General features: G+C 44.9%; 1 protein-coding gene across 7 annotated transcripts in view; it reads left to right on the top strand.

Annotated features, from left to right (window-relative positions):
- The window catches only part of SLC2A9 (solute carrier family 2 member 9), a 233,564-nt gene extending 212,621 nt beyond the window's left edge, over nt 1-20,943 (top strand). For 6 of the 7 annotated variants that reach the window (XM_086404782.1, XM_086404779.1, XM_086404786.1 and 3 more), the window contains one exon: nt 16,857-20,943. Coding sequence is in view for 5 of the 7 variants with exons in the window: in XM_086404779.1 (XP_086260905.1) it covers nt 16,857-17,090 (234 nt within the window). In the remaining 2 variants the exon portion in view is untranslated. The remainder of the gene's footprint in view (nt 1-16,856) is intronic. The other variant, XM_086404780.1, reaches the window with a different exon arrangement.
- The last annotated feature ends 815 nt before the right edge of the window (nt 20,944-21,758 follow it).

Genomic DNA, 21,758 nt, shown 5'->3' on the forward strand with positions numbered 1-21,758 from the left:
TCCTCACATGGCCTTCCTTCTGGGCATGTCTGGTCCTAATAGCCTCTTCTTATAAGAAAACAATAGAGGAAAAAAACAAAAATAGGGAAACAACAGAATGGGAAAGATTAGAGATTTCTCTTCAAGAAAATTAGAGCTACCAAGGGAACATTTCATGCAAAGATGGGCTCGATAAAGGACAGAAATGGTATGGACCTAACAGAAGCAGAAAATATTAAGAAGAGATGGCAAGAATACACAGAAGAACTGTACAAAAAAGGTCTTTGTGACCCAGAAAATCACGATGGTGTGATCACTCACCCAGAGCCAGACATCCTGGAATGTGAAGTCAAGTGGGCCTTAGGAAGCATCACTATGAACAAAGCTAGTGGAGGTGATGGAATTCCAGTTGAGCTATTTCAAATCCTGAAAGATGATGCTGTGACAGTGCTGCACTCAACATGCCAGCAAATTTGGAAAACTCAGCAGTGGCCACAGGACTGGAAAAGGTCAGTTTTCATTCCAAACCCAAAGAATGCTCAAACTACCACACAATTGCACTCATCTCACATGCTAGTAAAGTAATGCTCAAAATTCTCCAAGCCAGGCTTCAGCAATACGTGAACCATGAACTTCCAGATGTTCAAGCTGGTTTTTGAAAAGGCAGAGGAACCAGAGATCAAATTGCCAACATCCGCTGGATCATGGAAAAAGCAAGAGAGTTCCAGAAAAACATCTATTTCTGCTTTATTGACTATGCCAAAACCTTTGACTGTGTGGATCACAATAAACTGTGGGAAATTCTGAAAGAGATGGGACTACCAGACCACCTGACCTGCCTCTTGAGAAACTTATATGCAGTCAGGAAGCAACGGTTAGACCTGGACATGAAACAACAGACTGGTTCCAAATAGGAAAAGGAATACGTCAAGGCTGTATACTGTCACCCTGCTTATTTAACTTCTATGCAGAGTACATCATGAGAAAGCTGGGCTGGAAGAAGCACAAGCTGGAATCAAGATTGCTGGGAGAAATATCAATAACCTCAGATATGCAGATGACACCACCCTTATGGCAGAAAGTGAAGAGGAACTAAAGACCCTCTTGATGAAAGTGAAAGAGGAAAGTGAAAAAGTTGGCCTAAAGCTCAACATTCAGAAAACTAAGATCATGGCATCTGGTCCCATCACTTCATGGCAGATAGATGGGGAAACAGTGGAAATAGTGTCAGACTTTATTTTGGGGGGCTCCAAAATCACTGCAGATGGTGATTACAGCCATGAGATTAAAAGACGCTTACTCCTTGGAAGGAAAGTTATGACCAACCTAGATAGCATATTAAAAAACAGAGACATTAGTTTGACAACAAAGGTCCGTCTAGTCAAGGCTGTGGTTTTTCCAGTGGTCATGTATGGATGTGAGAGTTGGACTGTGAAGAAAGCTGAGCACTGAAGAACTGATGCTTTTGAACTGTGGTGTTGGAGAAGACTCTTGAGAGTTGCTTGGACTGCAAGGAGATCCACCAGTCCATTCTAAGGGAGATCAGTCCTGGGTGTTCATTGGAAGGACTGATGCTAAAGCTGAAACTCCAATACTTTGGCCACCTCATGTGAAGAGTTGACTCATTGGAAAAGACCCTGATGCTGGGAGGGATTGGGGGCAGGAGGAGAAGGGGATAACAGAGAATGAGATGGCTGGATATCATCACCGACTCAATGGACATGAGTTTGAGTGAACTCCATGAGTTGGTGATAGACAGGGAGGCCTGCTGTGCTGCGATTCATGGGGTCTCAAAGAGTTGGACACGACTGAGTGACTGAACTGAACTGAAAGAAAACAAGTCACCATGGATCAGGGCCCGCCTATATGACCTCATTTTCCCTTATCACCTCCTAAAGACCCTGTCTCCAGATACAGTCCCTCTGAGGTACTGGGGGATAGAATTTCAGCATACAAATCGTATGCATGCTTAGTCGCTCAGTCGTGTCCAACTCTCTGACTCCATGGACTGTAGCCTGTCAGGCTCCTCTGTCCATAGATTTTTCAGACAAGAATACTGGGATGGGTAGCCATTTCCTACTCAAGGCTTAATAAGTGGTAGCTGCTGTGATGGGTGGTTGTTCTCATTGCCCTTATGTGCCAGGTACTATGTTAGGTACAAAGACTCACATCATGAGTTCACCCCTCCTATCCATCTCATTGTGGTTCCTTCTTTATGTCTTTGTTGTAGAAGATCTTTTCTTGTAGGTTCCAGGCTTTTGCATTGATGGTTGCCCTGCAGATAGTTATGGCTTTGGTGTCGTCCTAAAAGGAGGTGAGCTCAGGGTCTTTCTACACCATCTTGGCCACTACCATCTTGGCCACTCTCCAGGTACAAATGAGAAACAAGAAGAAACCACAGACGTTGGGGTCTGACAACCTGACCTTGAATCCTGGCTTTGCAGCTCACCAGTTTGGAAGCCTGGCACACTGCAGTCCATGGGATCACCAAGAGTCAGAGATGACAGAGACCGAACAACAACAAAGTTTGGTAAAGAGCAGGCTGGTCAAACTTTGTCCAACTTCAGTTGCCCTCCAAGCCATAATTTTCATGTTTATAAAACAAGAGAATTGCCCCCACTTTTGCAGCAGGGGCTCTCTAAAGAATAAGAGACAAAGTCAAGGCTTCAGCACAGTGTCTACCCACAGATGCTAAGGGACAGTTGCTGTCAAGATCACTGTGGGAAGGCTGTTTCCTGTTGTGAGATCTTAGGATCACCTGGAAAGAGGAGACAGGACAGAAAGATCAACCATGATAAACCCCAGAAACTTGCACCATCCCTTACTAGCTGAGCTGTTGGAACACATGGCCTCCCAAAGCTTGCCTTCTCCCCCTCCTTTCTCTTTCTCTCTTTGCCGGGGTCCAGCCCCAGTGCATCCAGGGAATTTGAAGGGGAGATGGCTTCGGTGCTCGGGATACGATAGAATTAAACATATAAAGAGTGGTTAAATAAGGATAGCTCAGCGAAGAAATTCAGTGAAAAAAAGAGGCTGAATAACTTGGTTTACGTGGAAAGCCAATAAAATTCCAAGACAAGGAATTTGCATCACCTACATGGGCACAGGCGTCCTCCCGTTCTCCCGAAGGAGAGGAGACACTAAGCCTTCCCTGGTCAGATCTTAGAAGCCCAGGCAAAATTAGTAGGCTTGATGAGCCTCCACACTCCAGATGGGAATTCAGCCAGAAGGTGAGAGAAAGAACGACATGGGGAGACCAAGCTTCGGTGAACAAGGCCCGCACTTTATTTTCCAAAGTAGTTTTTATACCTTAAGTTGTGCATAGGGTATAATGGGGGAAGGGGTAGAGTCAGCGGTAAGCCAGGGTTTCTTCCTGCAAACTTATCATATGCAAAAGTTTAGGTGACTTACATCATCTTCTGGCCAGGAGGCCTGTTAACATTTTATGATCCTTTCTTCAGAAAACTTATTTTTCTCTAAAGGTGATTATTCTAAAGTCAGGCACCACCCTCCGAAAGCACTAGATAAAGTTGCATTCCTATAGGGCAAAGGTGTGGTGGGCTATAACAAGAAAAGAATTAACTCAAGGGTCCAAGGTTACAAACATTAAAGCTACTACTTACATTCCTATACACCAATTATATTAATCAATACACTCCCAGGGACACAGTAGGCAAGGGATATGGAAACTTAGCAGCAAACATTGGCCCAACAAGTGAAAAACCTTTCACCAATACAATTTCTAATCAATCTTTTAACTGCTCAAAGGAATCTGTATTTAGACAGTTTAGAACATCTCATGCCTCTCACAGTTGGGAGGCTCTGAACAATCACATGTGGCCGGAAGAACCTATTCATGCAGGCTAGAGAACTCCCAAAGGAGTTTGTGAAGTAAAACACTTGTCACGCCCAGGAATTTTTATTAACTGGAGCTGTAAGTTAACTGTTTTTCAGAGAGAGAGATGGTGGTGGGGGACAGCCCCCAGTAAAGTCAGAGGTGTAGGTGAGAGCACAAAGCAGTGAAGTAGGCAGACTATGGTTTTGGGGGTAGATGCTCAAGAATTTCCAGGGGGACTCCTGAGGCTCGATCCCGCCTTTGCATATGCCGAGCCTCCTTCCTCATGACCTTTGCCATGGGCGGAGTTCCTCACACTGGCTCCCGGCATCTCCTCTCCTGCAAAGTGTTCTAGATGGACTGGGCCAGGCTCCCTTGATCCCTAAGGAGATTACTAGACTGCCTTCTCCTCTGAACTTTTGCTGTGGTCAGCATTCTTGGGCCCCTTGGGTCATCAGTTGTAAATGCCTCCAGATGACTTGGCCTCTGCCGTTAGCATCAGTATTTTCTGGTTGGAAGAAAATTGCATGCAAATGTATGCCTGCTGGATTCCACTGGAGTTAAATTCCTTTTGAGTTCAACAAAATCTGGAGGGGAGAAGATGATTCTTTTCAACTTGGAAAATATTAGGTCATGTCCCAAATGCCTATGCAAAGCGAGGAGGAAAGCTGATGCTGATCTGGGATGGTGGGCTTCAAGAGGAAGCAAAGCTGCCCCCAGCCTCTCTGGATGGGCCAGGTACACCTCCCAGGGAGAGAGCGTCTTTCACCCACTCAGCCCCTGTGGGTGCCAACTTTATACTGAGACCTAGAGACAGGGAAGTGAACAGTGAGGCTCAAGCTGCCCTGACATTTCAGGAAGAACAGACCTGACTCATGGGAAGCGTGTAGTTTCATGGGAGGATGTAAAATGAAGGGCTTAACTGGGCTGACCAGTGTAAGAGTCACTCAAGCTAAGACTGAGGAAGCGCATGCGTGGAGCAGGGGGAGGGAGGCGATGCCTGGCAGGGAGATAGAAGAAGATGTTGGCAGAAGCCTTGAGCAGGCATGGAGCATCTGAGGAAAGAAGAGGATTGCAGGTCATTCTGAGGGAGAACAGGGAGCTGAGGCCAAATCCCTCAAGGCATTGAAAGCACGGGAGGGATTTGGGGTTTATCTGAAGGACTCTAGGAAGCCACTTCATGATTTTAAGACATGATCCATTTTGTGCTTTTAAAATGCTTCTTCAGCTGCCTGCTGGGAACTAGATTCAGGGCAGGGGCAGGAGAAATGGATGCTAAGGTCATAGAAATCAGAATGGTATTGCTCAGTAAGGGTGGGCTTGGGGGGGAATTGACTAGAAAATGGCACAAGGAAATTTCTGGAGTAATAGAGGTGTTCTGCCTCTTAAGAGAGGTGTTGGTTACACCTGGGCATACTTTTCTTCAAACACATTGAACTATGCATTTAACAGGGACTTCCGTGGTGGTTCAGTGGTAAAGAATCCACCTGTGAATGCAGGAGATGTGAGTTCAATTCTTGGGTTGGGAAGAATCCTTAGAGATGGAAATGGTAACCAAATCCATTATTCTTGCCTGGGAAATCCCATGGACAGAGGAGCCTGGTGCGCTACAGACCATGGGGTTGCAAAGAGTCAGACACGACCTAGTGATTAAACAACAGTGCACTTAAGCTTTGGGCAAGTTACTATATGCATATTCTTTCTTGATAAAAAGTTGTACATTTTTTTATTTTTAATTTAAACATTCTGCTGGGGTACAGACAATTAACAATATTGTGATAGTTGCAGTTGAACAGTGAAGGGACTTAGCAACACATATATATGTACCCATTCTCCCCCAAACTCCCCTCCCATCCAGGCTGCCACATAACACTGAGCAGAGGTCCATGTGCTGTACAGTAGGTCCTTACTGTTTACCCATTTTAAGTATAGCAGTGTGCACATGTCCATCCCAAACTTCCTAACTGTCTCTCCCCCCAGACACTTCCTCTCAGCAATTATAAGCTCATTCTCCAAGTCTGTGAGTCTCTTTCTGCTTTGTAAGTTTGTTTGTATCATTTCTTTTTAGATTCCACATGTAAGGACTGCCATATGATATTTGTCAAAAGTCGTATGCTTTTTAAGAGAGAGAAAACATGTTTCAGGGTAAAGTCATCAAGAGTTTGTGTTATAGCAAAGACAGGCAGAGACAGAGGAAGTAGTCAAAGGTGATTTCCAGTGTCTGTCTTGGGCGGGTGGCAGCATGGCAGTGCTGGTTCTGAGAGCAGGTGGACAAGGAGCAGACACGCCAGGGATGAGGGCATGGCTGAGAGTGGACATGTCAGCAGGGTTGTTAATGTGGCTTCCAGGGGAGCTTGTTGAATTGAAACGCTACCCATCAGGCAGCCACGGGGCTGTGTCTACCTCAAAGCTTCCTGGAAAGCACCACCAAGACCCTAACTGAACACATGCCAGTGACTTTGAAGCCACAACCCACAGCAGAGAAGTAAATCACTCCTAAGATCCCTGCTCCCTCTTCTAGCTTCCCTGGAAGCATCCTTGGGTTTCAGGTCCACTCTGCTATTAAAGTAGAACAGCCTGATCTTTTAAAGCTCTTTGCGGAATTGGAGTTACAAGTGTAAGGCACCTGGCTTCCTATCAGTTCTTAAATGGTGTTCCAGGCCTCCAAGAGCTCACTGTAAATCACCAATGAGCCAATGTTCCAGCTACACGGGTGGGGGTGGATACTAAGCAGAAGAATTATGCTTTTCTCGCCTTATGAAAATCTAACTTGGACCCCCTTTCATACCTTCATGCATTTCCATAAAAGTCCCCCCATGTCATTCTTTTATCCTCTCATTCAACATATTTATATTAAGAAAATGTTTACAATGAGCTGGGCACTGCCTCGGGCTGGGGGTACAATGGAGAGCCAGGGACATGGATTCTGCCATCATGGAACTTACAACCCAGGCTGGGCTTGGATACCAGGTGAGGAGCTGAAAAGTTGGAGGAAGAGGTACAGAGTCAGCAGGAAGTATGGTGGGAGGTGGGAGTGGCCAAGAACCAATGTGAAGGAAGGACAGTTGTTTTGTAAATAAAGTTTTATTGGAACACAGCCGAGCACATTCATGTGTGCTTCATCGATGCCCATTGCATTCCCACAAAAGCGGAGCTGAGAGGTTCTGATAGAGACTGGATGGCTCTTTACAGGAAGAGTTTGCCAACCCCTGGGCTCAACTCCCAGAGTGGAGATGTCAAGGGGAGGCTAGATAGAGGAGCGGTTGAGAGAAAGAAACACACTAGGACTTTTGGGAGAATGTGCTAAGAGGATAGAAGATGTCACGAATGACTTTCACTTTTCTACCTGATGTGGTCCAGCCTCAGACATCCTCTTCTACATTGTGCAGAGCCCGCAGAGAGAGGGGAGCTGACACTCACATTACACTGGATGCCGGGCACTGTTCTAAACACACTATGATTAACTCACCTATGAAAAGAGCCCACACCAGACACTGTGATGCGTTCCTGGTACCCAGAGAGCGGTGACATGTGTCTTCTGTCCTCAGGGAGATTTGGGATGCCACCAACTTGCAAACAGTAGAATATGCTCAGAAGGGTTTGTGGACGTGCTTGGACCTACTGTGAAAGAGGAAGGGAAGGTTTCTAAGTAAAGGAAGGAAGAGTTCTGGTCAGTTCTTCTGGAGGATAGAGCCACTATTGCAGGAATTTTTCATTCTAACTCAGAACATCTTTTGCTTTTGATCATCTGATTGATGGCTACTTCTAAAGTGGACCCAGAATTACACCAGACTATCATTTTGTTGCCTCTAGAGCATGTGGCTGTGATGAGATTTCTAGGCAGTGCCCATGCCCTCCTCTAGCCACACACGACAAGGCTGATACACAAAGGAATCCAGGACTAACCTGTCAGAGCTCACAACCTTGTTCCCTGCACATTTACTTCATATCTATCTTCCTTGTTCAGGAAAGCAGGCAGTTTTAAAGAGCTGCTATGTATTCACACCATCCTGATAAACCAGAGGAGAAAGCTGAGATTTCTTTTGCTCTCACGGATCTTTTCTTAAAAGTAGCACTTTGCCACAATTGCCTTACATTTTTAGTGTAATTTGGTGGTAGAGTGTATTCTCAAAAGAAAATATTTTTCTCCATATTAAAGACTATGAAACATTTTCATGGTCATTTGTAATAACACAAAAGGTATATTTAGAGAAAGCTATGTGACTATAGCTTATTTTTTGTAAGTTGGAAGCTTCCCTGGATGAGAGGGCCAAGCACCTACACCTGATGAGGTTCTACTGTGTCTACTACTCTTGTTCCCTCTGAGGTTCCCAGGAGACCCCGAGCATCCTCCTTCCACTTCCAGACTTGTCCTTAGCTGAACCATCTAGGAGGGTGAGCTCTGCATCCTGGAAGACTTTTTTAAATTAAAGTGCTTGCATCTGACTTGAGCTTTAGCACTTCCTTTTGGTAAAATTCCTTTTGATACTTGTTCACCATGAGTGAATGAATTTTGGGTTTAGATTATTTCAATTACACAATATAAATATGGGCTTCCCTGGTTGGCTCAGGTGGTAAAGAATCTGTCTGCAATGAGGGAGACCTGAATTTGATCCTGAGTTGGGAAGATCCCCTGGAGAAGGGAATGGCAACCCATGCCAGTATTCTTGCCGGAGAATCCCATGGACAGAGGAGCCTGGAGGGCTAAAATCCACGGGGTTGTAGTTGAGTCAGACACGACTGAGCGACTAACACTTTATATTTTTAAATTATGTTATGAAACGCATCATACGCAAAAGAGTATGAAATACATCATATACATGTCAGCTGAAAAAGAATGTGCAACCTAAAAGATGAGAGCTATGTTTTATTTGGTGGGCAAAACTGAGGACTTCAGCATCTCAAATCACTCTGAGATGCTGTTCCAAAGAGGCAGCAGGGGAACTAGGATATATAGGAGTTTTGTAACAAAGACCAGTAGTCAGAACACCCAAAGATTGCTATGAATTAAAGAAAACTAGATATCTCAAGTTAAGGAATTTAGCACTCTTCTATATATGGGAAGATGCAAGAGTCTGGGCTCACTGAAATCATTCCTTTGATGTGCACCTTATCTTTCTGGGGCCAATACCCTGTGTTTTCTCATCCTGGGTGTACCGTTGGGGGGTGACTACAGTGTCTGATGATTCAATGGCAGGAGGCATTATGTTTCTGTCCAGAGTTCCTTCTCAGCTCACCATCAGAGCAGCTCTCACGTGATGACTTGATCGCTGCAATATCCTTTGTTTACTGATATGCAATATTTTTCATTCACATACACAAAGAGAAAAATTTATTATTATAATTATAGGATGCATTATATGTAAAAGTATCAGGGGAAAATCAGTGTATTTAGCCAATGTAAGCCATTTCAATCCCTGAGTTCTATTGTTGTTCAGTCGCTAAGTTGTGTCTGACTCTTTGCAACCCCATGGACTGTAGCATGCCAGGCTCCTCTGTCCATGGGGTTCTCCCAGCAAGAACACAAGAGTGGGTTGTCATTTTCTTCTTCAGGGGATCTTCCTGCATCAGGGATCGAACCTGTGTTTCTGGCATTGGGAGGCGGTTTCTTTACTACTGAGCCACCAGGGAAGCCTAATCCCCTGGGTGCCTCTCTCTAATCGCTAGCAGGGATTTTGTGCTAATTATTCTCCAGGTTTTCTTCAGGGTTTGACTTCTTTATGAGTGTGGCCCTAACAAACTAGTGTTTTGCTCTTCCTGGTTTTATAGTTGTACAAAGAGAATTATCCAAAGGTATTTTCTGTGCCGTGTACTGTTGAGTGCCATCTGTGTCATACGCCCAGCTACAGGTCATTGCTTTTTACTGCTCTAAGAATCCTTTGAATGATGTATCCCAATATATTTATCCCTTCCCTTTCCCATGAGCACTGTCATTGTTCCCATTTCCTTGCTCTAGAAATAGTGCTATCATGAGCATCCTGGAACAACGCACAAGAGTTTCATGCTGACAGGAATGTTGACATCCGCTATGCAGTGCAGGAGACACCAGCCATGTGACTCCTGCAGACCTGCACGTGGCTAGTGGAATGGAAAACTGAACTTTTAATTAATAGAAAGTCAAAGAGTGCACCTCTAGTGTTACCAAAAGGCCGGGGCATGGAGAGGGGCGGTCTGGTTGATCACTGCTCAAAAGCCAATGAACAGGCCAGGTTGGTAGAAAGGAAAGTTTGCTGAATTTTAGATGCCAGCAACTTGAGGGGGAGGGCAGCCATCTTTCCAAAGACCAACTCCCCCCATGACAAGTAGGGGATAAAAGCCTTTGTAGGCCACATGAAAAAACAGTACAGTCAGCTCTGACAGTCATCTTGATTGTTTTAGGTAGAGTTAACGTTCAGTTCCAGGGTCAGTTGGTTTTCATTTCCTTGAGGCCAATTCTCAGAATAGCTGCAGCTTATGTCACAGTTATAGTCTGGTCATCATGTAGTTAATTTCTCCACCTTGTGAGGGTTTCAGTATCTATAAGACAGCTCACAGGATATGGCTTAGAATATTGTCTATAGCCCTTGAGGTTCTAAAGGTCCTTGACTATGCTTAATAACTAAATTATTATTTGGTCTCCTTTGACCATTTCCCTTTGTTTCTGCATGTTCTCATTTCTCTGATTAAACTTATTCTTTGACTAAAGTTTTCCACAGACAGAAGGTCCGCAGAGGACATGAGGGGAAGGACCATAAGGTCTCGCTCTGTTTCACTAGGACAGATCCACTCTGAGTGTCATTGCGAGGTCGTAGGATGCACACAACTCGCCTTGACTTGCTCATGCCCAGCGGTGCTCCAAAGAAGCTGTGGCTATTCACAGTCTCAATTGTGTTTGCATGGGTATGAAAATTCATGTTTCTCATCAACACTTGGTAGTGTCATTGTCAGACTTCACATTCTTGCCAATCTGTTAGTGTGAAATGGTATAAAGTTATGATTTTATTTCATATTATTCTGAATTACTAAGAACAATGAGCACCTTTTCACAAGTGTGTTTGCCATTTGTATTTCCTCTCCTGTGAAATGCTCGTCCATAAATTCTGCCCTTTTTCCTATTAAGGTCATCATTTTCTTATTGACTCAGAAAGAGTTTGTTTTTTTTTTTTTTAATTCAGGGTATAAATTATTTGTTCATTACATATCACAATACTTCCCCATTTGTGGCTCTTGTACTCTTTGTATGGTACCTTTTGTTTGTTTGTTTTGTTGGGTCAAGAAATAGTGACTTTATATGGAAAGCCAGCAGACCAAGAAGGTGGACTAATTAATGTCCCAAAGAAACATCTCTATATGGTAGCTTTTTATGAACAAATGTCCTTGATTTTGGAGTAGTCAGGTTTTTTTTTTAATTTATGAACCAAGGTTTGTGAATGTGAAAGTGTTTCACAGAAAACCTCCAATATGATTATGTCCATTTTACTGATGGGGGAAATAAAGCCCAGATGGATTGTGGCACTCCCTAGCATCAATGATGAGCTGCATATTTGCTGGAGTCTGATCCAGAATTGAGCGAGGTCTGTGGCTTCTTAGGCAGGGTCCTTCTCACTACAGATGTCCTGCCTAAAATCTCCGAGTTCAGAGGACACTGGACAGACCCTCCCACACCATCCATACTTAGGAGGGGTTGAGTAACTTCTCAGGAGCAGCTGGGCAGAAGGTGAATTTCTGAGTTGTTGTAAAGGGAGAGAGGAGACGGGGAGAGTGACACATACATTTTCTGACAGTACTTTGCCAGACCTGCTGCACTGAATCAATTTGCCCAAGGGAGGCAGGAATGGAAGCGAGACAGTGGCTTCCAGATCAAGTCAAAGGGAAAAGTGTCAGTCACTCAGTCGTGTCCAACTTTTTGTGACCCCATGGACTGTAGCCTGCCAGGCTCCTCTGTCCATGGAGTTGTCCAGGCAAGAATACTGCAGTGGGTTGCCATTTCCTTCTCCAGAGGATCTTCCGAATTTAGTGATCCAACCTGCATCTCCTGCATTGGCATGTGGATTCTTTGCCATCTGAGCCACCTGGGAAGTACCAGATCAGGTTAAACCAGATTCAAATCCAGACACCAGCTGGAGAACTACAGGCAAATCACTTGCCCTTTCTGATCCTCACTTTCTCACCTAAGAGAAGGTTAGGAAGATCGGTTTCACAGCTGCTGTTAGTAAACACCAAAGGATCCCAGTAACATATAATCCACTCACCTCCCCAAAACACACACACACACACACACACACACACCCCAGCAAGGGAGGCCTCAGAGGTAATGGAGAGAGTCTGAGCTCCCAAGTGGGCCCACTTCAGTGTGAGTCCTGACTCTCATGGACCCCTACAAGGCCTTGGACATGTTTCAGAAGCTCTCTAATCCTCAGTGTCATCTTTTGTTAAAAAAAAAAAAAAGAAGGAAAGATAAATGGCTCTATCACAGTGTGAGCTACAGGGATCCGATGAGATAATGTCTGTAATATTACTGACACCCAGGAGGTGCTTAATAAGTGCATTTCTCTTCCCAGATTAAATGCAGCCGCAGCTTGCAATAATGCCAGGTTGCCGCATGACCGCTGGCAGGAAATTATTTAGGGCAGATGCCGACGAAGGTCCTTCAGCTGCCAGGACCAGGGTGAACTTCCAGCTCCCAGGCATTCTGCTCCCCATCCATCCAGGTCTCCTCCTGCCCTCTCCAGTGCTGGCCCTGACTTCCTGAAGGAACCTCTGGGCTTCGCATGGCCCAAGCCTTCTTTTTCTCATTGACTTTCTCGAGCTTATTTTTGTTGTTGTTTTTGAGGACTGCTTTCTTTTCTTTATTTAATTAATTTTTATTGAAGTATAGTTGCATTACAACATTGTGTTAGCTTCTACTGTATGGCAGAGTGAATCAGCTGTACATGTATATATATTCCCTCTTTTGCAGATTCCCTTCCCATTTAGGTCACCACAGAGCACTGAGTAGAGTTCCCTGTGCTGTACAGTTGGGGTTTTTCTCATTGACTCGTTAGCCAGGTCTCTCCTCGTCTTCTACCCCATCCTTACTTTCTAGACTGTGAGCACAGTGTGAAGAACACTGGCTGGGGGGACAGATGGACAGGTTTGAATCGGCTTTGTCTCTTGGGTCCAGAACATGCACCCATAACTGCATCCCTCTCAGTTTTCTTATCGGAAAAACAACACACATGCCATAGGGTGGGTGGGAACATTAGATCAATGTTAAATCAACAATCCTGCTGTTAGATCAGATTTCCCAGGGTAGCTCATTAGTCAAGAATTCGCCTGCCAGTGCAGGAGATACAGGTTCTATCTGTGGGTCCGGAAGATCCCCTGAAGAAGGAAATGGCAACCCACTCCAGTATTCTAGCCTGGAAAATTCCATGGACAGAGGAGCCTGGCTGGCTTCACTCCATAGGGTCACAAGAACCAGACATGACTGAGCTTGTGTGTGTGTGTGTGTGGGTGCGCGCAGAGCTATACTGTCTATGTCACCCTGGACAGGCAGGATGACCTCCCTCTGCCTTGATTTCCCCATCTGTAAAAAGGGACCCATCTATTTTCCCGAGGTGGGAAGTGCGCATCTGTGGAAAAGCTCCAGCTCCACCAACCCGGCAGAGGAGATACCTATCTATCCCATTCTCTTCTCTCCTCTCTGGTCTCTAACCACCTCCTAACACCCTCCTAATGATGCTTCTCATTCAGGAGCAGGTGTCTGCAGAGCCAGCTCTAGAATTGGGGGATTCTGTGGGGCACGCATGTCTGCCACAAGTTCCACCCCCCATAAGGGTGACCCGGCCAGACTTTTCCTCTGAGGGTCAGTGGGGCAGAGCCTGTGCCCTGGAAGTGGGCCTGCTCACCTGGCCTTCCCATCAACTTGGCTTCCGAGAGTCACAAGGTGGGCAGTGTTCCTTCCCAAGGTGCCCACAGTACCAGAAGTTTCTTGGCTCAATTCTGTGGCATGGTGAGAAAAATCCTGGCTCCACCCTTTGGGCCTTGTGAGAAAGGAAGCCAAGCCGATGACAGCTCTGCAGTTGACAGCTCTGAGAGGTCCCAGGCATCTCCACATGTGGCCAGGGTAGGCAGGGAGCCGCTCTGAGCCTCAGTGTGTCTGTACACCCCGTGAACACTTCTGGAGCACCTACTATGTGTCAAGTGGTCTCCCAGGTTCTCAAAACACAAGAAAAATAACAACGCCTGTCTTCCAGCAGCTCACCTCCTGGTGGGGGAGAGGGTTAATGAAGGATCCTCCTGGGGAGTGGAGAGTGATTTCGTAAGCAGTGAAGAAGAGTAAGTGGAGAGCTGGGGAAGCCCTTTAGAAGCAGTAACTGGAAGAACTTCTCAGAAAGAAAGCTGAGATGAAGAGAAGTGAGATGTGCAGACATATGAAGATTATTCCAGGGAAAGGGAAGAGCAGGTGCAAAGGTCCTGAGGCAGGATACCGGAGGAGTATCATGAAGGCGGTGTAGTGGGAGCAGAGAAACGGCATGAGAGAGGGAGGTCAGAGAAGTCAGGGTGCTGAGTGGTGGCCGGGCTTAGAGGCCATGGTAAGGACTTGGGCTTTGCTCGCATGACTTGGGATGTCATGATGTGTCTGGAGCAGAGGAGTGGCACGCTCTGTCTTTTTAAAATATTTCTTTCTTTACTTGGCTGCATCGGGTCCTTAGTTGCAGCACATGGGATCTTCCTGCCGTGGTGCACACACTTTCCAGTTGTTGTTCAGTAGTTGCAGTGCATGGGTTTAGTTGCTCTGCAGCATGCGGGATCTTAGTTCCCCGTCCAGGGCTGGAAACCACATCCTCTGCACTGCAAGGCAGATTCCTAACCACTGGACCACCAGGGAAGTCCCCACACTCTGTCTTTTGCTTCACAGAACCACTGTGGCTTCTCTCTTGAGGATAATATTAAGTGGGGACACCAGAGAAGTAGAGAACTCCATTGAGAAGTTATACTAACAATCTGACCCAGAGACGATGATGTGTGTGCATGCTCAGTCACTTCAATCATGTCTAACTCTTTGTGAATCCATGGACTATACCCCGCCAGGGTCCTCTGTCCATGGGATTTTCCAGGCAAGAATACTAGACTGGGTCGCCATGCCCTCCTCCAGGGCATCTTCCAGACCTAGGGATCGAACCTGCATCTCCTGCATTGCAGACAGATTCTTTACCACTGAGCCACCAGGGAAGCCCAGAAATGATGATAACTTGAACCAAAATGGTAGCTGTATAAGTGGTAACAAGTGCTCATATTCAGAATATACATCAGGGTAGAGATGACATGATTTCCTGATGCATCAGATGTAGGTGTGAGAGAGAGAAAGTGTTTAGTTGGTCTAAGCAAATGGAAGGATGGAGGTGCCATCAACTGAGATGAGGAAGACCAGAGCAGGAACAGGTTTAGGGGCTCTACTGAGACCCAGTAAGTCAAGATGGCCATTCAGCATACAAGTGGAGATGTTGAAAGGCAAGGTGGATATATCTCATTTCATCTTCAAAGCAGCATGTGGTATAGACTGTGTTATAAATGAAGAAACTTCAATCACTGCTTTGAAGTTCTATCTTAAATGGCACATCTTCAGTGTTGACATCTTGTGTAAATGATGGAGTCAGGATTTGAATCCCACCCAGCTGACTGCAGAGCCCATGCTTTCTCTTCTCTATTCTGTTCCTGGAATCTCTGTGGACAAGTGGAAGGCACACACCCTTCTAGACAAGCCCTCCGAGGTGTGGAATGTTTATGCCATCCAGAACTGCTCTATGACTTCTACAGAGAATGTCTCATTTAATCCTTACAACAGCCTTCAACTCCCATTGTTATCCTTATTTTACGGCTTTGGAAACTGAGGCACCAAAAGCCTCAGAGTCAGTAAATGGTGGGTCTAGGAGGTGATCCAGAGATCAAGCCCTTCAACACTATGTCATGTGTCAAAATCAAGTGTTTGTCAAATCAAAGAGTAGTGTGTAATTGACTAAAATCATGATATTGCTGATTGTGAAGTATCATTCAAAGACAGTATTATCTTTTAATCAACAGACATTTGTAGAATGAAAAAGCCTTTGCCCTGACAACTGGAACCTATAAAGTCTTTTATTTAACAAACATTTATTGATCAACTACTACGAGCCAGGCACTGGAGAGACACAGAAGCCCTAGGGGTGACCAAGTCATGAAGAAGCTCAAGGTCTGGCACAGTAGCCAGGGTCATTCCAGTCCAAGCATTAAGGGCTATAATCAGGATATATAAAGTACTGTTGGGTGATTACATTCAACATTTCTCTTTTTTCTAGTCTCTCTTATTTGTGTGAAGCTGTATCAGGATAGCAATCAGTGAACTACATCTTTTGCATATTAGAAAAAATGGTGTTATCTTGACCTAGCCTGTCCTCTGTAATTTTCTTATCAACTGGGGAATTTCACTTCCCTTTTGACATCACACTTTTCTCATGCGTATAGTAGCGGGGGGTTGGAAGGCGGAATGTGGCTGATGGTAAATATGAACGTAGGATAACATTCAGCAAGCATCACATTTTGCTTTCGTGATGATTAATTTTTTTAATATTTATTTATTTATTTGGCTATGCCAGGTCTTAGTTGCAGCATGCAGGATCTTTGATCTTTGTTGCCAGATGAGGAATCCTTAGTTGCAGCAGCTGAGATCTAGTTCGCTGACCGGGGATGGAACCTGGGCTCCCTGCATTGGGAGCTCAGAGTCTTAGCCACTGGACTTACCCGGGGAAGTCCCCATGATGATTCATTTTTATATGCCTTGTTTTCAAAATAAATAAAAACTGCCACTTCCTCATCTTTGCCAGGGTTTAAAGCTGATTCGTGTGCACCTCATGTGAGAACGTCTCAGGTAGACATTTGTAAGGCACCTTGGCCTGTAGAGGAGAGCCTCACACATGCTGTGTTTAATCCAGAAATGTTGATCCAGGGATGGGAAACTATTTTTTAAAAAATAAGCCCAGAGATGGTTTTGCAGCCAGTCTAGTGATTGTCTTTCTGATGCCTTTTTGTCTCTGCCTTTCCACAGCAAAGTCTGGACACCTACTGTTTCCTGGTTTTTGCTGCAATCTGCTTCGCAGGTGCTCTCTATTTGTATTTTGTCCTGCCTGAGACCAAAAACAGAACCCATGCAGAAATCAGCCAGGCATTCGCCAAAAGGAACAAGGCATACCCACCAGAGGGGAAAACTGACTCAGCAGTAACTGATGATAAGATGAACATACAGCTTGAACCAGACTCCTCCTCTGCACTGGAGAACTGAATCAAAAACAGTGTTGTCTGAATGGACAGGCTCACCATTTTAATACCAGAGAGTCCCCTGCAAGTTTAGCCTGATGAAATATTTAAAAATAAGCCTTTGCTAATCTAACATTGCAACCCATTTGGGATTTCTTCACAGCTGAATCCCCCAAAGTCTTCTGGCAGTTGGATTCGCCCTTTCAGTGGACCCAGTATTCTTCTGTAGAGATCCATGCCCTGCCTTCTTCACGACTTAGCCCATGGTTTCAAAATGAAATTGGGGACACAGCATTTGAATGCTTTCTCAAAGGTCAGCGATCTGATCTGACAGAGGACTCAAAGGGCTTCTAGTCCCAGCTCTAACAATAGTAGCCTTGAGCTGCCCTCAGCCTGGATCCTGAAGCTTTCAGGGACCCTTGGCTGTGATCCCGGATGAAGGTTTTCATGCCTCCTAATCAATGCCCTTTTCCAATCTTTGACTCTACTTTGTGGATCTCAGACTCAGGAGAAGCTGCTCCCAACCCACCACCCTCCAGGTCCTATCTCTCCCAGGCCATCCCGGGGAGGCTCCCAAAACATCTTTTCTGAGTATCAGATGTGCTCACAGCGGGCATAAAGGGGATCAATATAGAAGACCTGGAGAGGCAGATGTGAGAAGTAACCTCCAGAAGCTGAAAGAAGCAGGACCACAAATGGAACTCCATTCAATTGAAAAGGACAGTGTTAAGAATGATTCCCATCTCAGGATTTCAAGATTACTGACTTACACTTTCACACATGTAACACCCTTTAGCCTACTTCTGGTCCACAGTGCGCACCAGAAGAATTGCTTTTATTGGAGGAAGGAGCAAATGAAACAGTGTAGACGTAGTTACAGGAGCACTGACCACCACCTAGATCACGATGTTGAAGGTCACACCCTAAGGATACACAGCAGTGAGCAGTAAGAGTCCCGAGTCTAGACTTCATGGAACAGAGTTGCTGTAACAGCCCTGAACTGTCTAGCAATAACCTTTGCATGTGAAAGTCAAAATTTCTCTCTTGCTTAAGCTACTCTTATCTGGGGTTTCTCTTCCTCATGTCTAAACCAAAATTCAATTCATCTGGGTCATGACAAGAAAGAGCCCAAGGCAAATGAGAATATATGAAGCAAGCTCAATAATTTAGACAGTCAGCAATCTGTTTCTCCAGGGCACAGGTGCCTCCGTGTTAAGGGAGCATGGATTCATATTCATGTCGTGTAGTTACTGCAGCTTTGAGGTAGTCTGGGAGCTGTCTATGGTGCTGATCTGGGATTTCTGCCTAACGATCTAATTTTTCTTCTTTATAAGCTTGCGAAATACTTTCATATTGTTGCTTACAATGCTGGAGATAACCTATGAAGTACATATTACTGGATTCATTTAATTTTGATCCAAACCCTTGGAGTTCTTCCAGCTCCAAACCCAGCCAAGGTTAGTGCCCCTATCACTGTACTAGGGACCTCAGGAATTTGGCCCCAGCCCCTTGTCTCCAGAACAATGACTTTAATATGTATCCCTCATCCCTTCTACTGTGACCACCTGACATCTACTTGTCTGTGGTGGCTTGTGGAATTATCAACCCAGTGAATCAGGCCTCCCAGTATGCATGCTCTTGTATAATTCCCTACTGTACTGAGTCTGGATTTGGCCATGCACTGAGATATCAGAAAATGTGACACAAGCAGAAGCTTAATAAGCACCTGCACTCCAGGGCTTTCCCTTATAATGTGCTAATATCATCATTTGTGTAAGCCCAATCTAGCTTCCTTGAGGATTCAGTTCAGTACAGTCATTCAGTCGTGTCCAACTCTTTGTGACCCCATGGACTGCAGCACACCAGGCCTCCCTATCCATCACCAACTCCTGGAGTTTACTCAAACTCATGTCCATTGAGTCAGTGATACCATCCAACCATCTAATCCTCTGTTGTCCCCTTCTCCTCCTACCTTTAATCTTTCCCAGCATCAGGGTCTTTCACATAAGTCAGTTCTTCACATCAGGTGGCCAAAGTATTGGAGTTTCAGCTTCAACATCAGTCCTTCCAATGAATACTCAGGACTGATCTCTTTTAGGATGGACTGGTTGGATCTCCTTGCAGTCCAAGGGAATCTCAAGTCTTCTCCAACACCACACTTCAAAAGCATGAATTCTTCAGTGCTCAGCTTTCTTTATAGTCCAACTCTCACATCCATGCATGACCACTGGAAAAACCATAGCCTTGACTAGATGGACCTTTGTTGGCAAAGTGATGTCTCTGCTTTTTAATATGCTGTCTAGGTTGGTCATAACTTTCTTGCCAAGGAGTGATTGTCTTTTAATTTCATGGCTTCACTCACCATCTGGAGTGATTTTGGAGCCCCCCAAAAATAAAGTCAGCCACTGTTTCTACTGTTTCCCCATCTATTTGCCATGAAGTGATGGGACCTAATACCATGATCTTAGTTTTCTGAATGTTGAGCTTTAAGCCAGCTTTTTCACTCTCCTCTTTCACTTTCCTCAAGAGGCTCTTTAGTTCTTCACTTTCTGCCATAAGGGTGGTGTCATCTGCATATCTGAGGTTATTGCTATTTCTCCCGGCAATCTCAACTCCAGCTTGTGATTCATCCAGCCTGGTGTTTCTCATGATGAATCACTGCATTAGAATTGTGGTGGTCTTTTTTTTAACTTGAATATCTCCCCTACTTGACTCTGGAAGCATACAAGAAAATAACTGATTCACCTCAGGATCCCATCTTCTTGGTAACTGCTCATTACATATTGACTGAATGACTAAATGCCATGACATAGTTGTGAAGAAGATGTGATGGGAGCCCTGAGGACAGAATGACTGTAGCTTAGGGTGATTAAGACAGATTCTTTTGAATGAAAGCATGTGAGCTGCATGTCAGATGAAGATTAGGCTTTCATCAGACTGAGAAGATGGGAAGAAGGTGTTTGAAACAAAAGGGCCAATGGCATGGAGTAAACTAGTAAATGGCATATTCAGAGAAAAGCAAACTATTGGTGTGACCAAATAAGGGGGATGTGAGGATAAGAGCAGGAGATGAGGCTGGTCACTAGTTTTGGTCTAGACTGAAAAATCATGACTGTGGCACCAAGTCCACCTCCTAAATACGCCTGGGACCAAGCCCTCCCCAACAGCTTCCATCTATGGCTGTTAGACTTCGGTCTACACAGCCAACAATCTATTCGGATACTACTTCTCAACTGAATAAATGATGGAACTTGGGTCGATCAGATGGCTATTATCAGACTTCTCATTTTTCTTCCACTGGAATTCATTAGCTGGTTGTGTGCCCCAAAGGAGGGAGGTCGTGTTGAGTGACAGGACTCAGCAGCTGCTCAGAGTTTCAAACATTTGCTGTAATTTACACTAAGAATATGGTGGATATAATTATCTTTATCAGAATGACTTCCCCTGGCAAATTTGTACAGTAAGTCAAGTAAATTTCCTCTCATTAAATCACAGCATTTAGGGACCGCAGTTTGTCTCAGCCAAGAACTGGAGCTTGGAAGTAATAAAGGCAAAGGAAAGGAAAAAAAACTTGGGTTCTCAGCAGGAAGTGTGGGTGGTGAAAAGACGGAGGCCGTATTTCAGAAGTGTGTTGGAAGCCCAGACCTGCAGGAATTCCAGGACTGTATGCCTCTTGAATTTAGAGCAGACACATCTCCGCTATTCACTACCCTACTCTTTGCCAAACTGAGAATGTTGCATTCTGAGTAAGATTTAGAAGTAAAAAAGAACAGCTACATGAAAGTATTTTCAGTGATGGGATCAGATCCTTCAGAAATGGGCTTGTGGTTTCATCCTATGAACAAAAATAAAAAATAAATATTTTTATGCTGGAACAATGGTAGATGTTTTCACACACATTATCCCCTTTGGTTCTCACAACAAAACTGTGGGGTAGGTTGTGCATGTGCTTATAATGCCTGTTTCTTTACCTTCTTGTGATTTAACCCAGTTCTAACTAAACAGCCTGAAGTGGACCCTGGGGACACCCAATGTGTCATGAGGAAGAAGAATGCTTCACTTCAGTCGTGTCCAACTCTTTGACCCTGTGGACCGTAGCCCGCCAGTCTCCTCTGTCCATGGGATTCTCCAGGCAATAATACTGGAGTGGGTTGCTACTTCTTAATCAAGGGGATCTTCCCAACCCAGGGACTGAACCCACGTCACTCGCATCTCCTGCATTGGCAGGCAGGTTCTTTTCCACCAGCACCACCTGGTTACCTGCTAAATCCCTAGTAGTAGCCACAGTCCCTTGCACCACAATGAGTAATAAAGAGAGAGCTGGTGGATGAACAGATTGTGAATGAGGTTTTGTTTAATCAAGGAACTTTGACTGACATATTTAAAAGATACCAGAAGTCATTAGGACAGTAAAATTTGGCTGAAACCTGGAAGCCCCGGTGGCTCAGAGGTAAAAAATCCACCTGCCAATGCAGGAGGTACAGTTTGATCCCTGGGTCGTAAAGATCCCCTGAAGGAGGAAATGGCAACCCACTCCAGTATTCTTGCCTGGAGAATCCTACGGACAGAGGAGCCTGGCGGGCTACAGTCCATGGGGTCACAAAGAGTCGGACATGGCTTAGCGACTAAAACAACAACAGCAAGCAAACAACATACCCAGCCAATGAATGTGTATCAGTTAGGACTGCTTAAT

The sequence above is a fragment of the Bos grunniens genome, chromosome 6, assembly GCF_055505025.1.
Source record: "Bos grunniens cultivar Pamir isolate PY7600 chromosome 6, Bosgru_T2T1.0, whole genome shotgun sequence".
NCBI lineage: Eukaryota > Metazoa > Chordata > Mammalia > Artiodactyla > Bovidae > Bos > Bos grunniens.